This window comes from Cucumis sativus, chromosome 1, assembly GCF_000004075.3.
Source record: "Cucumis sativus cultivar 9930 chromosome 1, Cucumber_9930_V3, whole genome shotgun sequence".
NCBI classification, from domain to species: domain Eukaryota; kingdom Viridiplantae; phylum Streptophyta; class Magnoliopsida; order Cucurbitales; family Cucurbitaceae; genus Cucumis; species Cucumis sativus.
The window spans coordinates 24,792,065-24,815,506 of record NC_026655.2 but is presented as its reverse complement, the minus strand read 5'-3'; the positions used below and the strand labels follow the sequence as shown (position 1 = coordinate 24,815,506).

General features: G+C 31.2%; 2 protein-coding genes and 1 non-coding gene across 5 annotated transcripts; 2 read left to right on the top strand and 1 right to left on the bottom strand.

Moving 5' to 3' along the window:
• The first annotated feature begins 415 nt into the window (after positions 1-415).
• LOC101213253 (gibberellin receptor GID1C-like) lies at positions 416-3,055 on the top strand. Of its 2 annotated transcripts, XM_011657875.2 has the most exons (2): positions 416-745; positions 1,302-3,055. In XM_011657875.2, exons 1-2 carry the CDS (start codon positions 707-709, stop codon positions 2,298-2,300), a joined length of 1,038 nt encoding a protein of 345 aa, XP_011656177.1. In that variant the 5' UTR covers positions 416-706; the 3' UTR covers positions 2,301-3,055. The 2 variants fall into 2 exon arrangements, with proteins under 2 accessions (XP_011656177.1, NP_001277148.1); NM_001290219.1 differs by lacking the exon at positions 416-745 and having other exon boundaries at positions 1,302-2,300.
• A 4,204-nt stretch (positions 3,056-7,259) lies between these two features.
• Positions 7,260-7,330, bottom strand: TRNAG-GCC. The gene has a single exon. It is a non-coding gene; the product is annotated as a tRNA-Gly (tRNA).
• A 2,088-nt stretch (positions 7,331-9,418) lies between these two features.
• On the top strand, positions 9,419-22,174 carry LOC101212769 (probable uridine nucleosidase 1). 2 transcript variants are annotated; one of them, XM_011661618.2, is made up of 12 exons: positions 9,419-9,845; positions 12,136-12,315; positions 13,197-13,301; positions 14,504-14,818; positions 15,391-15,567; positions 15,702-15,986; positions 16,915-17,037; positions 17,766-17,963; positions 18,703-18,956; positions 19,898-20,099; positions 20,960-21,262; positions 21,553-22,174. In XM_011661618.2, the coding sequence occupies exons 1-12, from the start codon at positions 9,606-9,608 to the stop codon at positions 21,811-21,813; spliced, it is 2,643 nt and encodes an 880-aa protein (XP_011659920.1). In that variant the 5' UTR covers positions 9,419-9,605; the 3' UTR covers positions 21,814-22,174. The 2 variants fall into 2 exon arrangements, with proteins under 2 accessions (XP_011659920.1, XP_031736944.1); XM_031881084.1 differs by lacking the exons at positions 9,419-9,845; positions 12,136-12,315; positions 13,197-13,301; positions 14,504-14,818 and having other exon boundaries at positions 15,397-15,567; positions 15,683-15,986.
• Positions 22,175-23,442: the final 1,268 nt, after the last annotated feature.

Genomic DNA, 23,442 nt, shown 5'->3' with positions numbered 1-23,442 from the left:
GTGGTTCGATCTCTAGTATTTGATATTCTGATTCTCTCTTACTTGAGAAATGACATGACGATGTGCGATTGATAAAAAAATTTCCACTCAATGGACTCGTGTTGGTTTATGAGAATAGTCTTTCTCTCTTATAACCATTCAATTTAAGTAATTAAGGACAAAGATCAAGTTGGCTTAGAGTGAATCTTGACTCAAAATCAAAATCAAACTCAATATATATATTTTTTTTAGAAAAACTAAAACATCAACTTCTAATATTCGTAAAAAAAGAAGAAGAAGGATTTATTACGTCATAAAAAATAAATTAGGTTGAGAAAAAGGAAATAATTACAGTGAAAAAAAAGAAAAGAAATTGGATTGGGAGGGACCCAGAGAACAGGTTTTTCTTTCGGCCTCTCAATTTGTCGTCTCTCTCGTCTGGGTTCTTTCCCTCCCCTACAGCGCACCTTAGTTTTTCCATTCACTTCTCCACTATCTTACGTCGTAGGACTTATCCTTCGCACCTCCCCCACCCCCTCTCTTATTGATCTTCTGAGTTTAGAGAGCCTCATACACACGAAGTTACGCGGCAAATGTCTCTTCATCCAATATGTTACTCTCTTTGAACTCCGATTTCTCTTCTGTTTCAAGATCTTGAACATACTTTGTTCGATTTCTCAACTGGGTTTTTCTTGAAAGTCGTTTTCTTCTTCTCTCTGCTTTGTTGATGGCTGGAACTAATCAAATCAATCTCAACGAAGCTAGGGTACTACTACTTTGATTTAATTCATTTTTTGTTTCTAATTTTGTTATTTCCCATTTGGGTTTCCTCTCTTTTGCCCTCTGTCTCTTTCTATTATTAGCTGATCAATCGTTGACTCTGATTTTTTATCTTCTTCTTCTTCTTCTTCCTCTTTTTTTTTTTTCTTTTTTTTTTTTTCCTTTTCTCTATTCCTTTTTTATGGGTTTTTAAAAAAAAATAAATTTTGGGTTTCTTTGTAGCTGTTTGTTTATTAATTCGATGTGGGTTTTTCGAGTTGATCTGAAAGCATTTAGTGTTTGATTTTGATTAGGGATTGGCCGACAGGTTTCTTGAGTGTTTATATGTTGGTCTAAGCTGAAATGAGAAGTGTTTTTTTTATATTTTTTTTAAGCTTTATTTTGTTTGGTTTGAGTTTATTTATCTTCTGTTGTTTCTCTGTTTTTGGTTGATTTAATTCTGTTTCTCTGTGCTTATCTCTTTTGAAAATACCCTTCGGAGAAATGGTATTTGGTTATTTGATTTGGGGATTATGTTTTGAATATGCTTGTTTGCTTCATAGATGGTGGTTCCACTAAATACCTGGGTTCTCATTTCCAACTTTAAGTTGGCTTACAATCTTCTTCGTCGACCTGATGGGACCTTCAATCGCCATTTGGCAGAGTTTCTCGACCGAAAAGTCCCCGCGAATGCTAATCCTGTTGACGGGGCTTTCTCGTTTGATGTCATTATCGATCGTGCTACGAGTCTGCTTTGTAGAATTTATCGACCGGCCAATGGAGGGGAACCTCAGACTACTAACATTGTTGATCTTGAGAAGCCTGTGGATTCTGAGGTTGTAGTGCCTGTTATTGTTTTCTTTCATGGTGGAAGCTTTGCACATTCGTCTGCCAACAGTGCTATCTATGATACGCTGTGTCGTCGATTGGTTAGCCTTTGCAAGGCAGTTGTTGTCTCTGTGAACTACCGGCGTGCGCCTGAGAACCGGTATCCATGTGCTTATGACGATGGATGGGCTGCACTTAATTGGGTAAATTCAAGATCATGGCTCCAAAGTAAAGACTCGAAAACATATATTTATTTGGCTGGTGATAGTTCGGGAGGAAACATTGTACACCATGTTGCATCAAGAGCAGTAAAGTCGGGAATCGAAGTATTGGGTAATATACTTTTAAATCCAATGTTTGGCGGACAGGAAAGAACTAAATCTGAGGTTCGATTGGATGGAAAGTATTTTGTGACCATCCGGGATAGAGATTGGTATTGGAGGGCCTTCCTTCCTGAAGGAGAAGATAGAGATCATCCAGCATGTAATCCCTTCGGTCCGAGGGGCTATAGCCTGGAAGGAATCAAGTTCCCGAAAAGCCTTGTTGTCGTGGCTGGTTTAGACCTTGTCCAAGATTGGCAATTGGCTTATGCCAGAGGGCTGGAGAATGATGGCCAAGAGGTGAAACTTTTGTATCTTGAGCAGGCAACAATTGGCTTCTACTTGCTACCGAATACCGAGCACTTCTATACCGTCATGGATGAGATAAGTGAATTCGTGAGTTCTGACTGTTAATAGAGTTGACACTATCTACAGGCAGCCGTATCTAACAGAACCGTAACATTCCTCCTCGCGATTAGAGGGGTCGTTTTATAAGATTGTGTAGTAATACGACTTACCATTTTGTTGATTATCATGTTATTTGTCTTCTTCCTTTGGGTCTGGTTCTTGTTGGTATAAAAGATGGCTGAAACTCGGTCGACAGACTCAATAGTACGACGATTCAACATCTAGCTGGATCGGTTCGGGTTGCTATCTTCTAGATTTTGGATTTAACTGTTTGCTATGGCTCTTATGGTAAACGAGAGCGGCATAGCTTTTAAGCGCAGCAGAGTTCCAGTTTAACATTACCTGCCCTGGCATCTCGCTGCAATGCAACGTAGAGGACGATCCAAGTTTACGGGTAACTTTTTCAGTAGCTTGGTTTCATTCCTGCTAGTGACATATTATATATATATATATATATATATATATATATAGCTAATTTCAGAACATGGTTGGGGAAACATCCATGATATTGTGATTCTATATGTCAATACATATGTTCTAGAATATATGAAAAAGTTTGCTTATTTTAACTCTTGGTCATTGTAATCTGTTCATTTTGCACTAGAACCTTTTTCTGTTTTGGTCATTCTTACCTGTTCTCAAGTCGATTCTTTTTCCTCGATAGCGTAGCGGAGTTGACAATTACTAGAACTGTAGAACAAGTTTTTGAAACTTTTTTGCTATAAGATTTTATGAAGAGATGATGAAAATGATTGGGTTAATGTGTATGCTTGTCAGTAGTTTTTTTCCTTTGAATTGTATGGATTTTTCTTTGCCAAAAACAGCATAGCGATTCAACCCCAAATCTTTTGCTACTTCAGCTTTAGTAAAGAATTTTTAGCTCTTTGAATTGATGCAAAGTACTTTTATTACTAATGCTTTTTGGATCTTCACTCCAAGTGTTGAAATATCAAACTTCTGATGGACCACTGTTTTCTCTTTTTCTTTTTATTATTTCTTTAAACATTTTGATTTATGATTTATGATTTATTATTATTCTTATTTCATCTTTCCCCATATATTGATCTTCAAAATTTTAAATAATTTATTTTAATCATTTGATTCCAATTTGAAAATCCCATTTGGCTCTTAAAATGCCATACAAATAGAAGCTATGATTTAGTCTTTGAATTTTGATTTGTTAGTTTGTAACGATATAATCTTTGTAGACTTAATTTGTAACTATTTAGTTCATTTTGGAGTTATAACTATCTATCATTACATAACAAATTCAACAAAAATTTTGGTACAAAGTACAAAAGAGAATCATAGTTTGATAATTAATGTGAGTTTACATTTTACTTTGTACCAATTTTTTTTTTTTTGTTGAATTTGTTAACTAATGATAGATGTAAGGATGGGGCAATTTTGCCTTTAAACTTTCGAACCTCATAATAATTTAGTCTTTAAATTTATACCTAAATTTTAATGAGTAATAATTTAGTGTACGTAATTTAAATTATCATATTTTATTGTGCAACAATTTAGACTTTGTAATTTATAAATAAATTTATTTTCTAATTAATTTATCTATGTGTAAACAAATTTCAATGATCGTGAACAAATTCAGTGACTAAATTATTATAAATTTAAATTTAAAAGTAGAAAGAGTGAGGTTAACTTTTTAAAAGAAAAAAGAAGTGATTACCAGTTAGAGTTCATAAGACAAAGTTCTCACTTTTATAAAATTTTAGGGATTATAAGTGTTCATCGAAGAAAATGATAGAACTCACAAAAAAAAGTTATTAAAAAAAAATTAAACTTTCCATAACTCAACTTGTTAATGCTTATCTTTGAAAAAAATGTTAAATTTACTATTAACATAAGATAACTCAACTAACATAAATTTGTACTATCAACTTCAAGGTCAGATGTTTGATCTCCCACTCAACATAAGAACACAAATTCATTTTTCCCCTATCGTCGAAAACTCTAATGTTCGATCCAGTAACATGAGCATACTTCGACGGGAGTAAACTTAGATTATTATTATAAAGTTGGAGAAAAGAGATATGGTTAAAAAGGAAAAGAGAAAAAGTTGTAAGTTTCTTATTTTGAGATGGTACAAGTAATTGTAAGAAAGGCAACAATGCTAGGTTTAAAAAGGATGGGAAGGGGAAAAGAGCCATGTTTGTTGGGACAAATGTAGAGACAAGTGTAACAAAGAGAAGGGGCCTCCATTTGCAAATTAGTAATTCCAATATAACAAACAAAGGGCATATCCCCTTCCACATCATTGGATTAATAGAATGAGTTTGTTCAATGGTCCATTCAAGAATGCCTTATATGGAGATGGGGAAGGAAGAAAATACAAAGATTTGGCTTGTCTTTAAAGGGAAAATTGGCTCATTTCTCTTATTAAAATGGTTGTTGGGAGGTTTTTGGACTTATTTATGTGTCAAAGGGGACCATTTCTTCTTCTTCTTTTTCATTCACACTCGAAAGGATATGTGCATGCAAATGCTAGCTTTTAAAAGAAAAGATTCTTCCAAATCTCTTTTACTTCATTTCATATAATGTTTGTTTATAGATGCGTGTGGTTCCATTCAATAATAGGTTTCAAAACTCTAAATCCTTTTATCGGCAAGAAGTAGACAATGGTGAAGTCTGTATCCACTGCAGAAGAAAACTGTTTTGGTGTACGTGTGTCAAATTATGAATGAGCTACGAGAACGAATGAGCTGCTTACAATGTCAACCAATAAGAGTTGAGCTGACAACGACAGACATAATGAGAAAATACGCAAGTGGTTGTTTGAAAGGAAAAAAAAAAAAAAAACGATGATGTAATAACATTCAAATCTATTCAGATATTTATACGTAATTAACTCATGTCTGAAATTGAATAGAGTATTTAATATAGTCGTAAGAAGAGGGTTACGATATAGACGTGAAGTTAGTTAAAGTAACCATGGTTAAAGTGGGTTATGGGTAGGAAGTTATTGGTGGCATAATTTTTGTTCACTCTCCCTATTGAATATGGTGTCTTTGGTTCTTGGCTTTTAGCATTGTGTTAGTGTACATTGGGTCACCAATGGGCTAATCTAAGTGGTCCACTAGATTCCATCATTGCCTTTGATCAATAATTGGGTTGGAACCCACTTTGTTGCCTCTTCCCCACTTTTCCCATCTAATTCTTGGAAAACTTTTCTAATACTATGTGCCAACTAAACCAATTCCCTTTAGGTTTTCATTTAGAATAGTAAGATGGATGTTGACTACATGACAAAAAATATCCAAATAACATATAGAATTATATTTTATAATATACCCCTTATAAGAACTATAAATATTCGAAATCGTCGTTTTTCTGAACTTTTGTAGAGGTTTCTTCAGATTGCGCGTTCTTTAGTAGAAACATAAAGTGTTCAATGAGTTTAAAAGGTATGGTTTTCTTTCAATTTACAATAAAACGAAATTTAAATCCTAAAATTAAAAGGATTAACTTCACTTGTGAAAAAGCTTGATTAAAGAGTACCAAATAGGTATTCTTTAAAAGTTAGGTATCGATAACTATTTAATTTCAGAAAATAAGCTTATAATTAACATCTATTTCACTCCTATATTTTAATCTATGTTGTTTACTTAAACCAATGTTTTCAAAAACTATAAAGTCAACTTTTCAAAGCTGAAAAAGTAGTCTCGAGAAACTAGGGTTTTCTCTTCGAATTTTAGTTTAGAATTCAACTATTTTAGTTAACAAAGATGAAAACCATGACCAGGAATGAATAGAAAATATGCTTTAGTTTTTAAGTCTATTTTGAGGTGAAAGATTTAAATTCTTAATTTTGATTCTCAAAATAAAATTTACAAATAGAAAATGAATCATTTTTATGTAATTAAATTCAAAACAAAATTAAAACTTTTTTATTTTCAAAATTATCTTTAATTAAATTATCATAAATCAATTGTATTTGATATAGATGGTAGAAAAAAGATTTGATTTTGTTATTGGATGGTTAAGGTAGAAAATTAAAATTTTATCAATTACTGTAAGAATATTATTAACAAATAATTCAATTAAATTAGTCATAACTTTTATCCAAAATAGTATTTAAATTACCATAACTAAATTGGATTTCCTTCAAATAAATAAATTGGATTTGATATAAAAACAAATTTTAAATTTTAATTATTTGTCTATCACTTTAGAAAATTAAAATTTTGATAAAAGGTATTATCAAAGTAAGTTTAACTCAATAGTAATTGACGTAACATTCTATCTAAGAGATGAGAGATTCAATCTCCATCCTTATAATTATTATTGTCGTGAATAATAATTCATTTTAAAAAATGACAAATTTTGCTATAATTTTGTAAATATTTTTTTCTATTCGTAACAAATTTTCCTTTCTTAAATTGAACTTAAATTAGGAAAATTAAAAAAAGAAGAAGCAAATTTTATAAAATATTTACTATCTATAGACTATAGCAAATGCTATCTCATTAATACACTATAGTGATAGAAGACTATAATTGATATAATTCAAAATTCGACTATAACTGATATAATTCAAAATTCGACTATAACTTGTAAATATCTTTTAAATTATTATTATTTTTAAAAATTCAGATATAACTAAAATTTTAGGAAAATTATAAAAAATAGAATATTTAACAAAATATTTACATTTCATAATTTTTTTTTTATCTTTCAGTGGTTTTGTTGTATGAAAGGTAAATAGTTTGTCAATTTTTTCTATGGATGTTTGCAAAAATAGCAAAAATATTTATGATAATAGAACTTATGTCATCTACATTTTCTAAATTGTAAAAACGACAAATTTAAAAGCAGATTATCGTCTGATTACTAGTCATATTCGTCAAATTTACAATATGAAAAAAAAAAACTAAATTTAAACAAGGAAAATGGTATATATATATATTACTATTTAAAAATCACGGTAGAAAAAGGAAAAAAATAAAATGCACCAGCCGGGAATCGAACCCGGGTCTGTACCGTGGCAGGGTACTATTCTACCACTAGACCACTGGTGCTTTTATTGTCAAATGATTACGTTTATATAATAAACGTATTTATAGTATTTTAATGGATGTAACCATTTTTAATTTAGTCGAAATAGGGAGGTTGAAGAATCGAACTTTTAAGCTTTAAAATCCATATATATGACAAGTTCAATGTATAGGTCATACCCACACAACCGAGACGACTTTTAGATCTTATTTAATCTTTACTAATTTATTATTGTGGCATATGCTTATTGTCTAGTTGATATGAAACACTATCATGGTTAGTTAAAGTAATTAAATAGTAAGAGTTGGTTTGTAATGCTTTGGGTTTAATCAATAGACTTTGGGGAATTAAATAAGTGGACCTATTGATCATTGAATACTTGATTGATTTCACACAATATTTCCATTAAATACTATAACTTAATAGCATTGCCATATTAGTCTCATTTGTAAGCTTACCTAAAATGCTAGGTTTGTGGGCTCATTCCCATGGATTAGGTTCTTGGTTCATGTAGGTTCGCTAAAATAACTCAATCTAAATTTCTTATTAACTATAAAATGTATATTTTTAAATAAAATTTACAACCTGAACAATTGGATTGGCTCTAAAGAGTTCTTAAACCCAATCCAAGAACATATCCGTACGCATTTGATAATGATTTTTATTTATGGTTTTCTATTTTTTTAAAATTTTTCTATTTGTATTTTTTTCAATTTTGTTACTATATATTTGTTTTTATTTTAAGAAAACAATTGGAATTTTACTTAAATTTATAATTAGAACAAAAATTGGAAATTAGTTTTGCAATTCTCAAAACTTATTTTTATTTTTTATTTGAAAATATTAGTAGTAATTGGATGGTGAATTGAATAACCCTATGTAAGTAATGTGTTTACAAAGGTTATTACTTACGCTCTGTTTAAGTAACTATTTCGTTTATTTATTAAAACTAAATATATTTTCTTTCAATTTTATTACAATAATTTTGCATCTTCTTTTTCTGTTGGTTTGAATGGAAAAGAGCAGATATCAATCCTCTCTTTTAACCCCCAAAAGAGCGTTGGCTAGAAATTAGACTTTTTGGTCTTCGAGCTCCAACTATCTTTCCTTCTATCTTTAGTTAAGAGACACATGGTCAAGCTAGAACTAGAATATAGAATGTCATAAAGTAATGGTTAAGATGGATATCGCCGAGCTAGTGTGGCTTGAGAAGAAGATTAAGTAGCTAGACTTCTCGAGGAAATGGCTATAAGGCATATATGACTGATAGGGCAAGTTCTTAGCCAAATTACAAATTTTAAAAACAAAATGTAAAAAGCGATTTGTATGCTCTGTTATTTAAAAAATGATCAAAAACCAAAAAACCAAAACCCGTTAGATAACTATTTGCTTTATAATTTTTAGTAGTTTGAAACTCACGCCTATTAACCTCATTTCACCGCTAAATTTCTTGTATTGTTTACTTTTTTTTTTTTTATCATTCTTCTCAAAAACCCAACCCTAATTTTTAATTCAAAATTCGACTAAGAATTGAACTACTTTAATCGTGAAAAACACAAACCGGAACTTGAAAAAAAAATATATTTTTCAAAAACTAAGAGGATAATCATTCTATGGATTTGTACTATATCAATCCCTAGTTTTGAAGTTTAATTTTCCTGTCCAAGTATGGTAAGAACAAAAGCTCCAAAAAGAAAATAAAAAACTACAAACTCCAAAAAGAGCATTAAGAGTACTTCTAAAAAAAGGACAAAAATATGAGATTAACTTACCATTTAATAGTTCATAAATAAAATGCATAGAGGATTGTTTTTATAAATTACTTCAAATAATTTTCCCTCCGAATTTCTTAATTTTATCCAAATATAATTAGTCTAAATTCAAATACATTTTTTTTTCTTTCACCAATTTCATTTTTCTAAAATTACAAATATTATAATTTTAGACAATAAAATAAAATAAATATATATCACTCAAACCCCACTAAGAAAGTGGTGATTATTGTTAAATTATAATCCCAAAAATGAAATTGAATTTGAACCATCCAACACACATGGCATATATGGAGGATTAATTGGAGAATAATTCTTATCCTTCCAAAAAAGTCATGTATAGTGAGAGATGTTTGATGATGAGGGGAAAAGTTCAAAGAATCCATCATCAACATTCCAAGTGATTATGAGTATAATATACAACAATAACTCAAGTCACAAAACTTACCAAATAATGTCAAGAGGATATTTCTTTTGCAATTGAGGGTTGGTGGAAGTAAAGTTATATAGAAGAGAGGATTTGGGGATGGAGATGAAGAAGAAGATGATGAGGATGATGAGGATATCAAAAGGAAATCTTTTGAAGAGTTGGTTGATATGTGGAGTTGTTGGTTTGGTTGTGATGTTGGGATCAGTGGTTTGGTTGGCAAATTCTTCATCTTTTAATTCTCCCATGAGGATTCTGGTTGATACTGACGTTGATACCGACGACATCTTTGCTCTATTATACCTTCTCAAGCAACCTTCTTCACTCTTTCATCTTCAGGTAAATTTGTAGTTTCGTAAAACATGTATATGCGTATATATGATCGTATTAGGTTTGGATTCAAGGAGATATGATAGATATGTCTCTTTTTGTGTTTCCTCTTAAATAAAAAAGGAGTTAGAGATCTAAATTCATATAAAAAGTTAATGTGTATAACAATTTGTTTTAATGATATATTTTGAAAGTGATAATTAATTATGATATATTGTTAAAGTTATGTCGAGTTATATATTCTTTTTTATTGAACGCGCGAAGGAAGAAAATTGAACGAGTATAAGAGGAACTTGAAGATGATGAGAAAGATGGAGAGTGGAGAGTGAAGGGATGAGTAGTGGAAGATGAAAGCGAATTTTATTTTTATTTTTTAATTTTAAATAATATCAAGTGAGAATTTAAAACTATAAAAAGAAATGATAATAAATGAGAAATATAAACGAAAGTGAGCTTATCTTCGATAATCAACCTGATCTTTAATCTTTGAGATGAGAGGTTCTATCTAAAAAACGAGAATTACATGAAGTAACCTAATTCTCGAGAAATTAAATATGTTTTTAACTCTTTTATAAATATTTGTGTGTAATTTTTTTAAAAATAAAAAAACCTTTTTATTTGTTTATTTATTTGAAAATACCTTTGGGAGGGGAAGACCAATTTCTCATTTATTGGAGACCACATTCCCCTTTTACTACTTTTGGGTTCCATCCCATTCAATTACAATTTATATCCCTCAAAATTTCCAATTTCACAATTTAAAATGTTAAAATTCAATTATATCCCTCGATTTTAGAATATAGAACGTTATAAAGTAATGGTCGAGATTGATATCGCTGAGCTAGTGTGGCTTGAAGAGAAGATAGGTAGCTCGACTCCTTGAGGAAAATGGCTAAAAAGACTTGATCAATAGGGCGCTGTTTCCAAATTTGAAAAACAATTTTTTTAAAAAAGTACTATTTTATTTAATTAGTGTTCAAATTTTGGTTTCGTTTTTTAAAATACTATTAACATATTGCTAACTAAACTTAAAAACCAACGAAGGAAAGTGAGATTTGTATGACTTTATTTTACAAAAACCAAAGTAAACCATTTGCTTGGTTTGTAATCTTTAGTAGTTTGAAACTTAAACTTATAAACAATCATTCTACCACTAAATTTCTTGTATCGTCAACTACTTTTTATAAAACTCGACCAAGAAAGTGGGGATTGTTAGATATATAAATATATAAACCCAATAAATATATGGAGAATTAATTGGAGAGTTCTTATCCTTTCAAAAAAGTAAGAAAAACTTCAAAGAATCCATCATCAACCTTCCAACTGATCATCATGATCAATAGTACATAAATATACAAACAATATCTAAACAATATCTCAAGTGACAAAAACACCAAATAATATCAAGAGGATAATTTTGCAATTTTATGTAAATAGAGGGTGGTGGAAGTAAAATTATAAAGAAGAGAGGTTTTGGTTTCACTAACATGGTGATGGAGGAGATGGAGATGAAGATGATGGTGAGAAGAATATCAATAGGAATTTTTTTGGTAGAGTTGGTTGATATGTGTTGTTATAGGTTTGGTTGTGACGTTGGGATCAATGATGTTGATACCGATGATGCCTTTGGTCTATTATACCTTCTCAAGCAATCTTCCTCACTCTTTCATCTTTAGGTAAACTTATAGTTTCGTCGAACATGAACATATATGTGATCAATATTAGGTTTGGATAATCCAAGGAAATTATAAAATAAAAATATAAACTAAAGTGAGCTTAACTCAGCGATAATTGACATGACGATCTTTAATGTTTGAAATGGAAAGTTCAATCCTTCTTTTTCGTAATTGTTATAATTTTTTTAAAAAATTGAGAATTATTGGGAATTTTAAACTAAATTTCTTTTTTTTAAAAAAAAAAAGAAGAAAAGAAAAATATTTTTGGATACAAACAAAGGGGGAAAAGGACCAAATCCTCAATTATTGAAGGCCGCATCGGCCATCCCCTTTTACCACTTTTAGGTTTCATCCCATGAAATTAGAATTTCTATTTCTTTGTCATATCTTCATCCTTTTGTTATTAATATCCAAATTTATATATATATATATCCCTCAAAATTAAAGGTTAAAAAAATTAATAAACAGAATCACAAATTGAATTTGTAATTAAATATCCATTTTGAGTATGTTGAAAGCAATGATTTTGTAGTTGAAGTAAAAAGTGTTGTTATGAATTGAATTAGGAAGTACATAGTATATAGTATTGTATGATTGGTTTGGTGATATGATGGAAATTGTAGGGAATAACAATAAACGGGAATGGATGGAGCGACGCGGGGCATGCAGTGAACCACTTGTACGACATGTTGTTCATGATGGGGCGAGACGACATCCCAGTTGGTGTCGGCGGAGATGGAGGCATTTCCCCTAACGCTACCATTTCCACTAATCTCGGTGGTTACCTTCCTCTAATTGATCAGGTTAACTAACCTAACCCCTTGCTTAACCCCCATCCCCCAATACCCATCTCTTCTTCTCAAAATACACCCATATTTATTTATTTATTTATTTATTATGGTCTTTTTGCAAAGGTTAAGTTTAATTCGATCGAGTTTTTCTTTTTTAGTGAATGTTCAAATCGAACTAAACGAGTAAGACTGAGACGTTCAAATCGAACTAAACGAGTAAGACTGAGACGGTTAGAAAGACTTTTTGGGAGGGAGAGAAATTGTAAAAAATAGTCAATTTGACAAAATATCTACACTATATAGCAAATCTTGTTTATTAGTTTTTATCGTTGACAAAATTAAAAATTTTGATGTAGGCTTGCAAATATTTTTGTTTATTTTGCTATTTTTAAAAATGTCCTCTTTTGAAAATTTTTTATTTAAAACTTTTTGAAACTGACCATTTGTTTTCGACTCATCGACTTTGGTTTGGCCGATCGGCTTGTTTTTCGGTCTATTATGCTCATTTCGGGTTAAGTTTAGACTATTATATTTGAAAAATTGGATTCCTAATTGATGAAAGAAAAAAGAATTAACCCTCGAAATAATAGGTTTGTATCAATTTCTATCGAATATAAGTTTAAAGATAGAATTTTAACATGTGTATAAGTTTGAGAGCTTAATTTTTGCCATTGAAAAATAATTGCAACTAGGCCCAAATTTGTCTATCAAAGAGTAATATTTGTAAGAGATTAACGAAAAACGTTGATATATATATTTTTAGTACAACAATTATGAAAGAGACCACCATGATTATTATGTTCGTATCATTTGGAACTATTTAGTTTGTTGATACTTTGTGTTTGGTTGAGCAAAACTGAAATGGGGAGGTGGGGGGTGGTTGGTTTGGACAGGGCGTGTCGACGGCAGGGCAATGCAGATACAGGCAAGCCATTCCAGTGGGAGGACGTCTCAATGCCAATACCAATTTTGGTTTACGTAAACACTTTCTTCCTCAGGTACTGCTCTTTCCGTTTTCTTCTTTCTTCAATTCAATGGACCAGCTCATTTCCACTTCAGACATGATTCCTTTTTTGTACTTGTTTTTGCCTTGCACATCTTTGATTTGACTTGCTACATGAGCTTCAAATTACTTTTTTCGTTCAATTGGTTTAGTCTCTATGCTTTTAGCTTAGTTTGAGTTTGATCTCTGTAATTTTGGTTTAGTTTCAATATAGTCTATGATGTTAAGACATCAATAAACAAATGAAGGGAGTAAATATAAACATAGTGAGAAATTGATACGAGGATTCACTTGATTCACTGACAGTGTATTAGCTATGTTTACGAGCAAAGCAAGAGACTGGTTTGTTATTAAATTGTAAGTAAATAGCATAAATAACATAGATAGATATAAATGCAAATCTGATTTAAAATTTTTCAGTTTCTGTTTTTTCTATGGTTTGGTCAAACACATTACCATGTTGACAAATATTTTGCACATGACAATTTTACATTTGGTTGATTGTATTGTGGTTTAAGGCTGAGAAAAAAAAATTTAAAGAATTTAGGTAGGTTGTTTAAGTGAGTGAAACAAAATTTTGGGACGAGTTGTTAGGTTAAACCAAGTTATTGTAACCAAATTGAAATTTGAAACTGATATCATACCATAGACTGAATTGAAACTAAGCCCAAACCATGAAGATTGAATCAAAATTTTTAATACCATAGAACTTGATCCAAGCCATGTAATTCAGCCACACTTATTTGTTGATAGTTTGTACTAGTTTTAATATTGTAGTCCCTCAGTTTAAATTTTTGTTATTTGGTCTATATTTTTGTTAAATCTCCTACATGCTTCCCTGGTATCTCCAAATAATTAATAGTTATCTTACGTAGAATCTTTCCTTTGGACCTTATAAGGAAGGGCAATGACTTGGCATTGAAAGAAAATGTGCCTCTAACTATCAACATTTTGCATAGATTAAATGATTTTTGAGAGATTTAAGGTACGTATAAGGATAAAATAGAAACACTGAAAAATACAAAGTTCAAACTAAAAACAACCCTAAAAGACTAAAGTAATAGCAACTTATTCTAGACTGATAAGACTTGACTGTTTTTCAACAATTTTGCAATCCACTGTGCTTTTGATTATTCAAACAGAAATTCAATTCTTGTTTTTCAAGTGCCCCCTCTTTCATACGTTGATACTTGACAGGGTAAGAGGAGATATATTCCTATGAAGCAGCCGACTGCACAGCAAGTTATGAAAGATGCAATATCTGCAGGGCCTACTGTAGTTTTTCTTATGGGAGCTCATACAAACTTGGCTATATTTCTTCTGTCAAATCCTCATTTGAAGAAAAATATAAAGCATGTTTATGCCATGGGTGGTGCTATTAGAGAAATTTGCTCAGAGAGTGCTGATAAATCTCATGGGAAGACATGCAACAATATTGGGAACTTGTGGCCTCCAAATACAAATCCATATGCGGAGTTCAATATATTTGGAGACCCTTTTGCTGCCTACACAGTAACTTCTACTTTCACTGTTGTTATCAGTTGATTATTAATTTTTAATCTAAGGAACAATCTGCATATGATGATGAATATTATATGTCAAATGTTCTAAATCATATCTTTAAATGAGATAACTCAACATAGAGTGTAGCTAAATATGGAAATATAGAAAAACTTAATTAATTCTTTTGTCAATGCTTTTGCTACCAGTTAACATGCCACTACTTGCAATAGGACATTAGAACTTGTGTAAAGATATGGATCTCGCATATTGAAACTTTCTCTCTCTGTTTTTCTATCTTCATTTTGTTTATCATATATCATTTGCTAGGTTGCGTTTTGTCTATTGCCATTATATATCGAGTGCTTTGATAATTAGTTCTACGTTTTTTGAGTGCTTGGCTATCAATCACTTGGGCTGAAAAAACACTCTGTATGTTCTCACTTTGAGATGCTTTTGATTTTTTTGATAGAACACTTCAATTACTTCCAAAAATGAACCTTTTTAGTGAGAAGTGCTTGTGGCCAGATTTTCTTTTGTGTAATATTGGAATATGCGTCTGATATTACAGTGTTGCTTTTCAGGTATTACATTCTGGAATTCCTGTTACACTTGTTCCTCTGGATGCAACAAGTACCATTCCTGTGAATAAGGAAGTATTTTTGGCATTTGAACAGAGACAAAACACTTATGAGGCCAAATATTGTTTCCAGTCACTGAAAATGGCTCATGACACTTGGCCTAGCAGTGGATTTTTCGAGGTAATCTTCTGTAACTGATTGATTTAATTATCTTTCACTTAGAAAGATGTCTGATTTCTATAGCTTCTCAAGCTAAGATAAAATAATAATCACAAATTCAACATGTTCATTGTAGTGACTTACCATTTGTACAGATTTATTCCATGTGGGATTCTTTTATGGTTGGTGTAGCTTTGTCCCAAATGTATAATTTGCACAGAGGGGGCGGAAATAATGCATTTTCGAAGATGGAATATCTAAATATTACAATTGTTACATCGAACAAACCATATGGGATCTCTGATGGATCAAATCCACTTGTTGATGGACATTTGCTCCCAACACTTGGTTTCCAAATGAATGGGGTGCATAGTGGTCATGTTCAAACAGGAATGCTAGATCCATTCTGCCTTGCTTCAACTGGAAAAGGGAAATGTCAGGTATGTTGCCTTTAGAAGTTTCGAGCAAATTTTTATTTATTTTTTATAATAGAGAGCAACTTTTTTCAATGATATATGTACAAGAAAGTATTTCATATTTTAGCATATTTGGAATTGTCTGTTAAGGTTTTCATAGAAGATTTATTGGAGCTAAGAAGTAAATTTCTACTTTCTAGGAAGTAGGTTGAAATTGCATTAAATTATAAGGTCTAACTTAAGAAACTTATGGCATACTCTTCAATGACATGACAAAAAAGTATTTTATGGTTTGGTGCTAAGTATAATTTGTTGGATTACAAAATAGTGATAGTGCAGCTTCCAAGGATTGGCCCCGGTTCTGGGTTCAAGCCCTCAAGTGAAAATTCATTGATTACCATTTGTTTTTTCTTTCCCCTTGAAAGTTGTGCTTCTTTTTATACATTCTTTCTAACTGTGTTCATTTTTCCAAAGTGAACCTTTGAATTTCAAAAGCAAAAAATACATATTTAAAGCTAGGATTTAGAAAACGTCCTTTAAAAGAAGATAAAAAATCCATATATAGGAGTATTGTTTTTAAATGTAATTTTCATAAATCAAAACTCGAATAGTTATCAAGCGGTGAAATGTTCTTATTTCTTGAAGTTGGCATTGGATTGGGAGAAACAAGTGGGCCTTGAGAACGTTGCATGGAGTGGATCCTCCATACTTCAGTTATCAAAAATAAGAAAATAAAAAAATAAAACGTATTATTTGTGTAATTCATTCTGTAGACAAATGTTTCTGAATATAGACGTGTAGAAGTTTAGATTCAAAAACAAGTTGATAAAATCTGATGGCTGTATGTTTTTGTTGCTGATGAAGTTTCTTTTAAACAATTATACAATTTTATTAGAAGTTCATATTTTTCATTACCAGACATGTGTAAACGAGTTCCTCAAAATGCTGATAGGATGGTTATACAAAGGAATCAGATGGCTCAGAATCAGTTCAAGTTTTAGTTGCTGTGGAAGCTAAATCAACTATTGACACCAACAGCTCAATTGATAAAGCATTTTATATAAGCTTCCTGGATGTAAGCCTGACAAAAAGTTCTATTTTGTCAATTTATTGTTTTTTATGCTTTCATATTAGTTTGTTTTTTTCACTCAATTATCTTACAAAGTACAATCTTATTAGATCGGTACTTATCACTTTATACGTCTGCATGAGGAAGTTGCTCCATTTGTTTAGCATGGGGAACAATTTAATTCATTGGTCTCTTGTTTCATAGTTATTGCATTTAAACAATTAAATGAATAGGAAAGCACCATAAAAGGTATCCCTGGTGTTGATTGCATGAAATGTTTAAATATGCTTCAAGTTATCCCTAGTATTTTTCTTTTATGTACAAAATGATCAGATTATGTGCAAGAAAGTGTTGGATTTTTCTAGTATAGTGTTAGGTATACCTCCTAAAACTCAAGAACACTCAAGTATGGAAATGTATGAAAAGATACTATAATTTCATAAGAAAAGTTACGAGAGGATTAGTCTATCCCACAAAATTCCCCAAGGGAAAACCCACAAAATTCTTCATACAGTTCCTCCCAACCCATTCCCTCTATGTATAACTTAGAGTTCTAACAAACTTACTATCTAATTACTGATATGCTCATAATAACCATAATAATATTTCCCCAACTAGGGGGTGTCTTACATATAACTGAATTAAAACTTTGATGCTTGATAGTTCTAGCATTTTTACCCTCACAATTTCTACCTTGTTTACTCTCTCAGTGAAATGTTTACTAAAAAATGCAGGTTCTTAATAGTCCACGACAGACAGGGAGGTTTGATTTTAGAGCCCAGTTTCCTAACTACAGGGAAGTATTATATAGACCAAAATTTGGGAAGAGATTACTAGGAAAACCAGTTATTTTTGACATGGATATGAGCACAGGAGATTTTCTCACGCTTCTCTATCTCTTGAAGACACCCATTGAAATCATCAATCTAAAGGTATGGTGCTATTTTACTTGGTTTTTCATGTTTTAAAAACACTTTTAAAACTATTCCCAGATTTTAAAAACAAAAAGAAGTTTCTATAAACTGTTTTTTAGACCTCGTTTGACAACCATTTAGTTTTCAAAATTATGTTTCTTCTCTCGCAATTTCTTTATCTTGTTTTCATCTCTTCTAAATAAACATTTGAATTTTTAGGCAAATTTTGATCACAAAATATGCTTGTAATTTTTATCAACTACTTGTTTTTAGTTTTCAAGTCGTGACTTGGATTTTGATAACACTTTTAGAATATAAACAACAAAATAAAGAAACCAATAGTTGTAATTTAAAAAATAAAAAATCAAATTGTTATCAAACAAGACCTTAACTTTTAAATTTTGGTTATGACTTAAAATAGATTAAGAGTTCATAAAAAAAACTGAGAGAAGTGTTAGGAACTAAGTATGCATATTAGAAAAAGAGCAAAAATTAAAAATGCTATGAAATGTGCCGGATGTTGATGCAAATATTAATGTAGATTTTATTGGATGATCTTATAAAACCAATCAAGATGATCCTATAGCTTCTACTTTAAGTAGAAGTTTTCATTTGCAAAGGCCAAGAATTGTGTGTATTTCGAAGAGAACTTCAAATCTATTTCAATAGTTGTCTGTGTTTACCTCCTCACTTGTAGCTAAGGCTTGACTGCTTCTCTCTCTTTTGTTATTGTAAGTGTTAACGTATCATTTTCCAGGGAATTATAATCAGCCCAAATGGATGGGCAACGGCTGCGACAATAGATGTCGTATATGATGTATTACATATGATGGGACGTGACGACATTTCAGTCGGTCTTGGAGATGTATTTGCCATTGGAGAAGCACATCCATTGTATCCTCCTATTGGAGACTGCAAGTATACCAAGGCCATTCCTCTTGGTAGTGGAGGCCTCTTGGACTCGGATACACTTTATGGATTTGCTCGAGACTTACCTCGTAGTCCTAGAAGGTATTTCTTTTTAGAATACATATAACTTGATATAACTTCTTCTAATGGTTGGATGGTTGTTTTTCTTTTTTTCCTAATTCGTAGTGTGTGAGATTGGGAGCATTGGGATTGATGGTTGAGGCCCTTGAGGGTATATATTTAGCTAGTCGAGGTGTATGCTCAAATTAACCATGATTTGATGATTGTTTGGTGGTAGATAATTCCCACACGTTGTATTGGGTGTTTTAAGTATGAGTTTGGAATGACTTTGTGGAGAGTGAAAGTGCTTTTGACGAGTTAAATGCATTTTCAATATTTTCTTGCCGTTTGGTTAAGTTGAACAAAAGGTGCTTTTAGAAATTCTAGGAACATCTAAAATTGTTATAAAGCGCTTTTAGAGAAAGTACTTAGGTCCTGTTTAATATGATTTTCTAATTGCTTAGAAATTTTTTTAAGTGAAAAAAGAAAGAGAATTTTTAGAAAACTGTTCCAAACAAACCCTTAATCAATGGTTATTTTCAAATTATTTACAGGAAAAACACTTCACTTAAAAGCATTACTCTCAAAACTCATCTAGTCTTACTTGAAGTTCCATCTGACAGCATAGCTCAAACCTCTTGCAATATTTGGTAGACCTATGGGTTCAAATGATCAATTGAAAAGAATAAAAAAAAAATGGTGTCACTCAGAACTGATGCTTACTAGGGTGTGCAAATCCGTTTATGGATAAGTAGAATGGGGTTCAATACCATGATTACCATAAAACAAATTACATTGGCAAACCATTACTTCTAGTTTTCATTAGAAATGGAACAGAGTCATTTATATCTGATGATTATATGTAGAAAATCATTTGCTGTGCAGATCTTAATGGATGATTTTCTTCAAGTACGTGCAACATTCTACTGCACAACTGACCCACTTTTGAACAAAACCAATTTCCCATCCCTTTTCCTGTTCAGATATACAGCTGAAAATTCAGTGAAGTTTGGAGCATTTAGAGATACCGATCACCCTGAACTCAGACAAATGTCTACACTTGATGTTTGGAAAGACGTTGTACAATCTCTAAATCTGGATGCAAAAATTACTGTTTTAACCAACGGACCTTTGACGAATCTCGCTAAAATCATACAACATAAAGCCATAAGCGCAAGGATTGAGGTAAACGATGGTAACCTTTAATTATTGCATAGGCATATTATTTATCATTGAGGATTGATAATGTGATGGGAGAAGATAAGCTGCGCAGTGAAAACATTCTTTTATTGGGTTAAAAAACACTTTTGGTCCTTGTATTTTATTGCATTAGTATGGCTTTATAGATGTGAAAAAATTAGCAAGTTCACTGGATTTGAGTATCCAAATTGAAGAACATGATCATATAGTATCTTAGTTTCTGTGAAAATCTTGGTGCATGACAGTTTATGCTTTTTGATGTCTAATTAGTGAATGTATTAAGCTTCTCCCCCCCCACTTTTGGAAGAGTGAGTACTGTATTAAGTTATTAACTAAAATGTTATAGTCAGAACTTCCCCGTTTCTTAGGAAAAATATTGTTCTAAGTTCAGCCTACAATTCTAAAACCTTTGTTTTGAATGGTGTGAAATGAATATTTGAAGTGTAAAGTATTACAAGATTGTGTATTTGTTAGGCACAAGTGGAAATTCATATGCTTTTACTTTTGGTAGTAAAAAAGGTCACTTTAAACACAAGATCACGTATATTGAAACTGTTATAACCATTGTATAAAAGTTTATGACCTCAACCTTCTATCAATGCTAAATGATCCATTAATCAATTAGTTAAACAACTTGAAACATCATGCAAATTGAACTTATAATGGTTCAGAAGTGTAAAAGAGTTTCGAAATGAATTTTAATTTCTATTAAATTCAATGTTATATGCAAACGTTAGGGATTAAAAATGCACATTGAAAGATAATATATAATACATGAAGGTTTTAGAAACCAAGAACAGGTTTAATAGTAACCAAAATATTGTCTTGTTTATTTGTTGTTGCAGGAGGTATATATAACTGGAGGACATCTTAATTATGGGGTAGATAAGGGAAATTTGTTCACTATACCTTCAAATGAGTATTCAGAATTCAACTTCTTTCTGGACCCTATAGCTGCAGATTTGGTTTTTAGCTCAGGATTGAACATCACGCTTATCCCATTGAACGTGCAACGTAGAGTAAGTTCTTTTCACAAGATCCTCAGAAAGTTGAAGCTCAGAAACAGAACACCGGAAGCATGGTTGTCTCGACGTCTACTCTACAGGCTATATGACCTTAAGCAGAAGCATCATCAATACCATCATGTGGTAAAGTTGCTTAATTAACTTGATTATTCCCTAAAGAATCTGCTTTTTGTATTGGTCAATTAGGAAGTAGTTTCTTAAGTTTGATAGTTGCATCAGTTTAGTCCCAACACTTAACAGGTTCAATCACATCTCTCAACTTTATAATGGTTCGATTACATTCTTCAATCATGAGTTCCTATTCCGTATATCCTTTAAAAGATTTGACGTATCAATTGGAAAAATGCTAGAAGATTTGGTATGATATGATGTTAATGACAAAAGAACATAAACTAACATTTCTTTTTTAACAGGATATGTTCTTAGGAGAAGTCCTTGGTGCAGTGAGCTTGGCTGGAAAACATTTGAATTTGAAGCAAACATTCAGCTTCAAGCCTCTCAAGGTAATCTCAAATGGAGGTGAATCAAAAGTAGGGCAAACAATTATAGATGAGAAGAAAGGGAAGTGGGTGAGAGTTTTGGAAAGTATAGAACCACTTGCATTTTATGAAGATATTGCAAATGCATTGGCTGATGAAAAGCAAACTGCTGTTATTGCAAGTTTTGAAAGCTAGAAAATGGTGTGGAGTACTGCTTAAGTACTGATTTTGCAAGGAAATGTGATGAAGAATGTACATATGGAGCTCAGTGATAAATAGCTACACACAAAAGTAAAAAATCCCTTCTTGACCATGCTTATGTGACTCTTCTCAAAGCTTGCTTAGTTAGTTGTATGACAAAGGAAATATGAGAAAAAAGAAGAGAAAATTTTGAATGAAAATTTTGTGCCTAATAGGATTTTTCAGTATTAAAATTGTTTAACAAGTCGATGAACTTTCACCAAGAAAGCAAAAAAATAAAGAAAAAACTATTAGTATTTTTGTAAATCTATCGTGAATTGTTTTAAATCTACAAGTATATAGCACAAATTTTAAATTTTAGTTTCCATCTTTTTTTTCTACTATAGACTTTTTGTCACATGGGAGTTTGAATTATATTTTGTTTATCATACGTATATTGATATGGATATGAAAAAAAACAAGCGTATTCAACTACATATTTTATTTGGTGTACTACGAGAGGTTTTTCTTTTATTTATAATTATTTTAACGAGAGTTTTGGGTATCGGTTTATATGTGGGTTGGAAAGAAGCACTTGTACGAATTTTTAACCTAATTTCACATATTTTGTACATGATTTAGAGTATCGGTACATCCACAACAACTAGTATGTAAGCAGTTTAGTTTGGCTCCATTTTCGTAGAAAACTAGAACCACTTGGTGAAGGAAACATGGCAAACAGGACAAACTGAATCAACACTCCTTGAGAAAAATTGTGTGCAATCGAGCTTCTTAGACGGGTGGTTTGATCGATTTGATTCTCAATTTGTCGCACACACAATGTTTTGCGCCGAAATAGACGACAAAAAAGAACAAACTGTAATACTTTTTTTTATGATATAAAATAAAATTACGCTATCTTCGAATTTGAACATGCAAACTTATGTACCTACTCACACTTACCCGCTTGTGTGTGGAGTTATTTTCAATGCTTGATATATATACTAGTTACAAAACACAAGCAATGCACGTGAAATCTTATAGTTCTAATTATTTTTTTACATAATGTAATATTTTTTATCCTAATGTTATTATAGATCTACTGTGAAGTTACATTGTTTCGTTCAATTAATTTTTAGGGACATTTTTAAAAATAGAAAAATATTAAAAATATAGCAAAATTCATTAAATTCTTGGCTTATTTGATTTTTTTTTTCTTTTTTTGTAGATTGTTTCAATATTTTGCTATTAATAACAATTTTTCATTTTCTTATATATATATTTTCTCTAAATTTTGGACCTCACGGAATTAATTTTTCAAGTAGAAAAATGCAAATATTTATTTTGCTTTTCTTTTACAAATATCTTATGCATATATTGAAAAAAATCAACGCACCCTACTAATTTAATGTGTGCTTTTCTTGAAATAACATCTATTGCATTATATCTCAAAGAGCAGCATCTCGTCATCTTTAATTACACTCTAAAAAGTTTTTCTTTATTGTTTTTCAAATAGACACACCTAGGCTGGAAAAGTCACAATCACTCGATGAAAGGACTCAAAATGTTATAACCATTGTGTTAATATAAAAGTTCATATAAAATGTAAGGGGAAAAGGGCAATGCATGTACATAGCCCAAAAA

Coding starts and splice junctions, on each gene's coding strand:
- LOC101212769 (XM_011661618.2), top strand. CDS start 9,606: ATGGAGATGAAGAAGAAGATGATGAGGATGATGAGGATATCAAAAGGA. Junction 14,819..15,390: donor ACCCTTTTGCTGCCTACACA/GTAACTTCTACT, acceptor GTTGCTTTTCAG/GTATTACATTCTGGAATTCC. Junction 18,957..19,897: donor TTACCTCGTAGTCCTAGAAG/GTATTTCTTTTT, acceptor TTTCCTGTTCAG/ATATACAGCTGAAAATTCAG.
- LOC101213253 (XM_011657875.2), top strand. CDS start 707: ATGGCTGGAACTAATCAAATCAATCTCAACGAAGCTAGG. Junction 746..1,301: donor TCAATCTCAACGAAGCTAGG/GTACTACTACTT, acceptor TTTGCTTCATAG/ATGGTGGTTCCACTAAATAC.